Source organism: Schistocerca gregaria, chromosome X (genome assembly GCF_023897955.1).
Source record: "Schistocerca gregaria isolate iqSchGreg1 chromosome X, iqSchGreg1.2, whole genome shotgun sequence".
Lineage (NCBI taxonomy): Eukaryota > Metazoa > Arthropoda > Insecta > Orthoptera > Acrididae > Schistocerca > Schistocerca gregaria.
Genome location: NC_064931.1, coordinates 593,621,265 through 593,630,408, shown reverse-complemented (window position 1 = coordinate 593,630,408; position 9,144 = coordinate 593,621,265). Strand labels below are relative to the sequence as shown.

Here is a 9,144-nt window from a genome sequence, read left to right as displayed (position 1 = left end):
GCGTGCAATGCTCTGACTGACGATGTACTCAATTCAATTTTAATGAAACAGATATAGCAGTCATTAGAGGCAGTAGATGTCAAATTTGTTGAAGAAACCATTCGAGGGCTGCTTGGAGATATTCATAAAAACTAGGGAAAACTCGAATCTGGATAGTGAACGTGGTTTTGAACATTTCTCGTACCAAATACTTTCTTCTTAACTACTCCAATATAAGCTGATCTTGTTATCCATTCGCCATTTTGCAAAGCTGTCAATAGCATCAAAATTATAGATTTTTCTTTTTTTATTGGAACGAGAACTGACTTTCCAAAATGTCAGCGGGGTGGTAGCGAGCGGGCGGTGGTGGGCGGCTGGCGCAGGCGGCAGGCGTGCGCAGTGGCGGCGCCCCCGCCCCCGCACGCCCCCGCGCAGGGTCCGCTGCAGCCCCCGCAGCCGCTGGCCTCGGCCACTTCCCGGTCTGCTCTCCGCTCGACGGCCAGCCGGCCCGCTCACCGCCAAAGTGGCACACTCCGCCAGCCCTTTCGAAGCCGCCACCGGTAACATCTACAACCGGCTGAGCGGCATACTGCAGCAGATCGCCTGCTTCAAGAAGTACGTCTTCCCCGGAGAGCAGGCCATGAGCCGCTTCGTGCTGAGCCGGGATGTCGGCCAGATGCACTACAATGGTAAGTTGGCGCCAAAGCTGCCGGCGCATCGCTCAGCAGCTCGACGGCCGCCCTTTGCCGTCAATCTGCCCGGGGCCTCCAGCTGATTTCGGGCGATTCTGAGGCCACCCTCATATTCCCACACTTCTCTCCTTTCAGGCTTCCCTCGTGTAGCTCTTTGCCCTAGTTTCCTGTTTTCTCTGACCTAACGCAAAGGTCGAGTGTCAGTTACAGAAACTCTTCTGCAAAGCCGTCCATTTGACGGTAGAACTACTGACTCGCCAATTACATTCAGGCATATGATATGGAACGGCGTAAGCATTGCTGGCCACAGGAATCATCGCCTCCTTCCTACCGCTAATGAACGAAACAAAAGTGATTGTATATCAGTAGATAAGCAACATCGCTCACTTTTCGTCAGCACATCGGAAATCATTCCCTTTTTTCTCTTTTAAATTCCGTAGGTTCTAAAGCGACGTCTCGCGACCTACTTTTCAGCCTCCATCTTGTCGATACCTCCCACGGACCCGGCTGCCATTGGTCGCCTTGCCAATATCGCTCAATGGCTCTCCTTCCCTTTGGGATTACTTTAGCTCGAGCATAGAGTGAATTGTTCGCTTATTTCTTCTTTTCATAGCTCAAATTTGTTCCCAGATGCTTCAGCCCTCTAAATAAGGAGCGCCATTCTCAGTCGTTTAAAGCAAGTTGTAGCAATCTACAAGAGATTCGAAGAATTGATGGTTGTTTCATACTCGGTAAGCACAGATTGCACTACTCAACTGTGTCTCTTTTCGAAGTGGTAACTTCCGTAAAATCTATGCTTTTAACAATGGTACTGATGTGAAGACTCATTAACCAATACGTGGAACTTACTACAATTATTTGCAAGGCTGTGGCGCGATAACATTTACAGAGTCGCTTTGTCACTCATAATGTATGCTTAATTTTTGTTGGCTTATATGTGTTTGTGAGTACATGCAATTTTCTGATGTAAGAACTCATTATTTTACTATAAGTCCACAGTATCTCCTTAGACAGATGAAACACTTTTGTTCCAGTTCGCCAGCCACCAGAATCAATATATCACCATCTGTCATATGAATGAATTGAGCAAGCACAAAACTCTACCATTATATACTGTGCTCACCCCTAAGAGGTTTTATTTCCAGGGCTGAAATTCTAAGGTTCCATGGAACGAAAGCGTCGTGCATATTCTGAAACAGCTCCTCAGGAAGTAGATGTCCTCTGTTTCCTTCCTCTGGTCACACTTTCTCTGAACCAGCAACACCGTAATAAAAGCAAAGTCCCCATTGCAAGCACATAAACAATGATGAACCAAAAAGTCCTAAATTGTGCAGCATTTTAATAAGAATACACTAAATATAATTCATTGCATATCTGTATGTCATAAAATAAGGTTAATTTTAAGGCCCTCTGCAATTGGTTCAGCTGCAGCATCCATGTCTGCACCCTCTTCAGTGAATTTCTCTTCGTGTCATTATTCCTATTTTAAACTGGCTCATGTCCCTCCATTTGGCAGCTCCATGTCGAGCCCAAATGATACAGACTTCCTCATTCGTATTCACGCACCAGGTTCGTTCATAGTTTCCATCCTTTTCTTACAACAGCTACAGTGGACAAGACCGCATTGAATTCTCTCTCTTCTGTTCTTAGTAACTGCTATATATATATGTTGACGACAATTGGGTGCATTCGAGGACTGTATGACGAAAACTCCGATTCTCATATATTCGTCGTATATTTCTTGATTTCAATTATCAAACTAATAAATAACTCCTGATAGTTCGCGAGCATCTACCGTTTGAGTCACGTCTTGTTCAGTGGCCTCGTCCGAGGAGCCTAGATACCTGATCGAATTCATAAATCGTCCAGTATTAGCTTTCTCGCTAATCTCTTAAGCAGGTGTTCATTTCATCTCATAGTAGCAACATGCGAACTTACAGCACAACTAGTGTTGTCCCTTTCGCAGATAAAATGATGAGCGGTTCTAGGCGCTTCAGTCCAGAACCTGCTACGGTCGCAGGTTCGAATCCTGCCTCGAGCACGGCTGTGTGTGCTGTCCTTAGGTTAGTTAAGTCTAAGTAGTTCTAAGTCTAGGGGACTGATGACCTCAGATGTTAAGTCCCATAGTGCTTAGAGCCATTTGAACCATTTTTGATAAAATAAGCATTGCGTTAGTAAAAGTTTTATTTACACCGTATTCTAAGGGACATTCTTCTACGTAATATCTATTCAGGATATCGTCCAATTATAGAGTTATTTAGGCGTATGCTAGTCTATGTTTCAAATGTTCTTCATAATGTGCCTATTCGTTCCAAGAATTAGTTTCTGAATCTAATAAAATATTTCATCCATCTCTAACTCTCACTTCTCTTTATGGAGAGAGTATTGTAAATGCATATACTAAAACTTCTTGAAGTGCATGAATGCTGTTTGCTAGACGTTTGTTTCAGAATTTATCGAAAACAATCTCTTATTTTTATTTTCGAAAAATAACATTTTTTGTTTTGGGTTTTACTGTAGATTGTATTTTGAGAGCTATAAAATTAGTGCATGTTCCTCGAACTATCTTTTTAAAGATAATTACATTCAGACGATTAGCTTTTACATAAATTTGTCTCTTCTCGAATTTACTATAGGGTGTTTTGTCAAAATTTTTTGCGCCGAAACTTGAACATTTTGAGCTTATCTTCCGTTTTATTTAGAAAATTTGGAATAATAACTACCCGAATCCTGCGTGCTGAATAATCGTCTTTCTGTTCAGTTTTTTAAAGAGAGGACGCTCTCAATAAAACTGTACATGGAAAAGGGAAATTGATAATTTTGTTTTCTATGGCCTCGGAAAACCAGTTTTGTCTGAGACCAAGGGACCTTTAAAAACGGAAGCAAATATTTAGTATCAACTGTCAGATGGTTTCTGGCCCGAAGACATTTCATTGCCAGTGGCCAACAGAATCTTATGAAATTAAAATATCATCACCCACATTCAGTTTATCAACGCGATTTTTATATGAGGTAAACATCGTTAAGTCACTTCTTAGAATCAACGACGTAAGAACAGTACACTAATTAACGATGAGACTTTATGTGTGGGACTTCAGCTTCAAATTTAACCTGTTGCGCCATAAAAAGCACGATTTCCGCGATATTTTCAGCTATTCATTAGAAGTTTCACTGGAAAACAAATACCTCATGAGCCTCCTCTTTAGAAACAATGTAATATACGAGAAATTAGGGCTCATACGGAACCATGTAGATATTCGTTTTTCTCTCGCTCTATTTGCGAGTGGAAGAAAAAAAAAGATTTCCTGTAGAGGTACAGCTCATCATCAGCCACGCACGGTAGGGTGTTTGCGGAGTATGTATGTAGCTGTAGATGTAGAAATTAGTTTGTTTTTTCTTGCAAATATGTTACTTGCTGCGTTTCGCATTGAATGAAGTGATGGTATGAGTTTTTGTACCTAAAAAAATGTTTCAGTCATAGAAATGAACGCTTTTAGCCTTCATGAAGACAAATAATACGCCTAAAAGTCACCAGAGATCACAATATGGTGATAACTAACTACCATATACTGTCGACAAACAGAAGAATCAGAAATTATATGTAAGGCGGATAGACGTCTGCTCAATCCACTAACCATTTAAACAGTACAACATTATACATATTTTTTCTTCACATTATGATGCTTTTTGAATGACTGCGAGTAACTTTTAAAATTATACACAAAAATGGATTAATTTCTTCTGTTTCAAGTTTCTGATATATGTTCCGTTTGCAGAGAAGAACCAAATGAGTCGCAGAATGTCATATTTAGTTCCACTATATTTTCAAATTATTGATAACTAATCACTTAAAGAAATTTTTATCTTGTTAGCGTTCTCCAGAAAGCAGTGCTGATTATTTAACTAAAAGTTAGTTGTCATTCATAGAATTTGCGTAACCAATGAAATCCATAAAATCACTAACCTTATAGCTGCGCGTCTACTACTTCCAGTAATAACAACAAAATTAAAACTATATTTGTACGAAAAGCTACATTAGTTTCTCTTTAGTTACAGTAGTAGTAGTGAACTACTATTCTCACGACCTAAAAGGACGCACTGCAATTTTATGACATGTCTTACATAATTGTAAAGTGTTTTTAAAATGAAGAAAAAAGGCAACAATTCGAAATGTACGAGCAAAATATGATTATTGTTCAGAAAAAGTCACCAGAAACTAATCCAGTCGAGATGGTAATGTTTCCCATTACTGATCTTGTAACATCGTACGTTTTGATCAAGATTGTAGAACCAAATTTCGTAACTGGTTAAACGAAGAATGTATCGGACATAATTTTAGGAAATATAATAAACCTCTTATGCTATGGAGTTTCTACCGGACTCCACTATGCGAGATTACTTGAAATTTTAGCGCCGTTACGCAGTTTCGTGGTAAGACGGTGCACCTGGTTCATCGGGAAAGAAGAGTACTAGAAGTAAAATACGAGTGAACAGCCATTATAAATTTGTTGGTTTCAGTGCTGCTGTGAATGAGTATTATGGCAGCAGCATAGTGAATGCCTGACGAGCGTATGCTTGTCTTGTGAGTTGAAACATTTCTAAATCTGAGTATCGCACGACGTTTTCCATTCCGATAGCCAAACTTTTAGTCCTAATCAAGTATTCAATCGGATGGAAAAAGAAACGACGATTGTTGAGAGTTGATGTAACCGACAGCGACTGTGTTATATTAGGGTTTTCCCATCTACTTCCACAAATTTATAGAGAAATCTGGCAAGTGTCCAATTTTCACTGCACTAAAAATTAATCTCAAAATGAGTTTGCTTCGTCCGTTAGCAGTAGCGATCCTGATTGATGACGTTAGCATTGTTTCTTATTTAGAAACGTCACTATGTTTGCAAAAGATAGAGCTATAACTGTCTGCGAGTACATGAGGTATTCGCAACAAGGAGCAAAAGTCTCTACTTATGTTTCTGGGTCTGATAATATCACTAATTTCCTCTTCATAGTCGGTATGCTAATCCATAGGTTCCTCAGAATCATTGACCCAGGTAATTCAGTCACTAGCCCATCCTCAATGTGCTGCAAAGCTATTCACCAACGTATCTCCACTTTGTACCATAGTATGTTATATCTTCAGGACTGATGACCATAGATGTTAAGTCCCATAGTTCTCAGAGCCAGACCTTCAGAGACTGGATTAGATGTTGTATTCATTCGTTCCGGGAAGAACAAAGACAAAGTATGCTTCGAAAACTTACAAAGTCATATGTATTCAGCAAACGTAGGAAACTTCGTTGTACGTGGCTAATATATACCAAGGACCAGTGTGTATTCAGTTTCAATAACGTAATGAATGTTGCCAATGGTATCTGACGCTGTGCTTTACAGCTTTGTTAAAGCTTCTGGACATAATTTTTTGGTATACTCAGTAACAAACAGACCTTCAGAGGACTGATGACCATAGATGTTAAGTCCCATAGTTCTCAGAGCCAGACCTTCAGAGACTGAATTAGATGTTGTATTCATTCGTTCCGGGAAGAACAAAGACAAAGTATGCTTCGAAAACTTACAAAGGCATATGTATTCAGCAAACGTAGGAAACTTCGTTGTACGTGCCTAATACATACCAAGGACCAGTGTGTATCGTTGAAGCAACCAAGGGTAAGCAGTCGTATGATAAACTGACAGAAAGAATGATTTGCCTCAGACTTCAGTTAAATAATCTTCAATTTTCTTGTATCATATACACATGTTACAATGAAACTGAAGATCGTTTTATCGTAATCTGAGGCAAATTCATTCTTACTCTAGAAAAATATAGTCATTCCTTCTGTAATATTTGTCTGGCAGTCCATGCAAAGTCGCCACTGACCTATCAGCTCGTTTCTTTTTATATATTTAAAAATATCATTCTTTTAACGAGATAAATTGTGGAATATAAGTATATATGAAATAGCATCAGAATCGGGTTATCTTGAATGAAAATTTCAAATGACCAGTAAATAAACTAAATTACCAATCTTTGCTTAGGACTCGGATTGTAAGCCTTCCGGTGAACATATAGCCTACACGCGAACGTCTAAATTGTCAATCAATACACATTATGCGTGTTCTGATCGTAGTATTAATCTGAATCGATTAGATACCAATGATCACTTGAACTGTAAGCGTGTGGGCTAGGAAGTCTGGAGATATTCTAACTGGAGACAAATTTATACAGTTTTACTACACATTCCAAAAGTTACAGATGAAAGCTCAGTTTAACCACGACGATGCTACGTCGATAGCTATATTCTGTCAAAGAATATTTGCAGTTGCTGCCACGGCAAACAAAAAAATACTTCACAACTCATACCTGATCATGATATTTTGGTCATTACTTAAGGCTGTTTCTTTTTATATTCATTTTGTTTAACGTGTTCGCAAATTTTAAATATATTTTAAATATGGCAGTTATATATATCATCAACACGTAATGCCACAGGACTAAACATATTTCTTAACTACACTTTCCAAAAGGACCTTATTACTACTCAAGAAACTCCACGTTTTGCCGCCATGACACAGTAAATTCATGAACAAATAATATCGTTCGTTGTGCAGTGCTTCTGGAAACCACAGTTTTCTGAAAATTGTCCACCTTGACATGACTCTTTTGATTGTCACGTATAGTCGCAAATAACTTACCACCGAATCTAAAAATTTCAGAAATGTCGAAGTACGACTTAAAAAATTATTATGTTTCATCAGTGTTTAATGAACCACTAACATTTTAGTTGAGGGCACTAGCTAGTACAAATTAAACGTGTTTCAATGACGCAAGGATTGACTAGCACATACTGAAACCACTGTTGAAATATACCACAATTCAATGAAGAAATCTTTAATTCAAACAGAAACGACGTAAAAATTATCTGAGAACACAGATAATTCCAAACTGAAATAATACAATAAAATATTAAATATTTATGCTCAGTATATTGACTTCTCAGCACATGTATTACGTAAACTGTCACGCCGATTCACACGTTGGCTCGCTATACCCCTTTAGCATGTCCTCCGCAGATGGAAACGAAACGTTGGGTTTCTCTAAGAATTGAATTCGAATGCGACGTAATATATCCCGGAAGAGTATTTTAATAAATTTCGCAGCACATGTTGTTCACATGGTTCTTTGTTGTTGCTTGCGCATAGAACAGTAACTCTATATTTTAGCTTAAGAACTAGGATGTAGGGAAGGAACCAATGCATGGCTTTAAATACATACTCAGTATGTATACATAAAATGAGTACAGCACACCAGTCACGTAGATGAAGCGGCAGAACGTCTGGAACTACTTGTCTGGTGTTTCCTTTCGGAATGACGTTTTATTTTGTTCCTCGATGTTATTTTTTAGTCAGACCTGCTGCTCAGATTCATTTTTGTGTTGAAAGAGTATCAGGCGAAAAATGTAGATTCAGTTTGAGCTTTCAGAAGGTGTCTCAGGAAAAACTCCCTCCGCCAATTGGAAATTATTCAGAAAAGCAACAGACTGAAAAATTAAAATAAAAAAAACCTGTAACACTATTAATTTCTTCCGTTTTATTCATGTAACGGCCATGTAGGTTGCTAGTGAAGCGTCTGTTAAAGGTCTTATTCGCCAATGGCTGCAACAAAATTCTAAAAATAACTACTATGATTACCGAAAAGTTTCGATAAAAACATATGTAACCATAGATTCTTACAATTTAGCTTGAGGGCATAGTCAGCTATTATGAAAATATTTACGATACTTTTCTAATTCTGCTACGTGAATATTGCACACAAATCATGAATAATGATAACTTCGCCACGGTTTCTGGTCAGATTTTCGGTGTTACAGGGCACCACGTCTCCGAGCTTAGCTTCAAGAATAAAAATATGGCGCATAAGTTAAGAAATTGCTTTAATTAAATGACCGGGATTTACCTACAGCTACATTCTGGCAGCAATCACAAAATTAGCTGCCATATACAAAAATTTTACTTTTTCTGTAATCAGTAGCTTTCCATTTTCAGTGTTTACGGTGTGTGTTTCACGAGTGAACATTAGTCATTATTACTACTACACATACATCTTTTATGCATGTTAAATTGTTTCAGAATCATCTTTTTCAGTAAACCAGACAGCTTTTTTTTACAAATTCTCATTTTTAATTGATTAATTTTTATAGGGAGGTTTATAACAAGTTTATATTAGTTATTAATTTTTTTTAAAAACCAGGGTACTTCTATCAGATCTCATAGTAATAAATCTTATGTGTATGAAGCATAAGTCTCAGAATAAAAAGGAACACAAAACTGTCCTTTGATCTCTGGCTGTTCATTATTGTCATCCGACTTATTGCTTCAAATGGCTCTGAGCACTATGGGACTCAACTGCTGTGGTCATTAGTCCCCTAGAACTTAGAACTACTTAAACCTAACTAACCTAAGGACATCACACACATCC

At 38.3% G+C, this 9,144-nt stretch overlaps 1 protein-coding gene across 1 annotated transcript in view; it reads left to right on the top strand.

The window, feature by feature from the left end:
- Window positions 1-453: 453 nt before the first annotated feature.
- The window catches only part of LOC126298632 (glutamate decarboxylase), a 237,553-nt gene continuing 228,862 nt past the window's right edge, over window positions 454-9,144 (top strand). Inside the window, exon 1 of the mRNA XM_049990040.1 lies at window positions 454-668. Coding sequence (XP_049845997.1) covers window positions 620-668 — 49 coding nt within the window. The 5' untranslated portion in view covers window positions 454-619. The remainder of the gene's footprint in view (window positions 669-9,144) is intronic.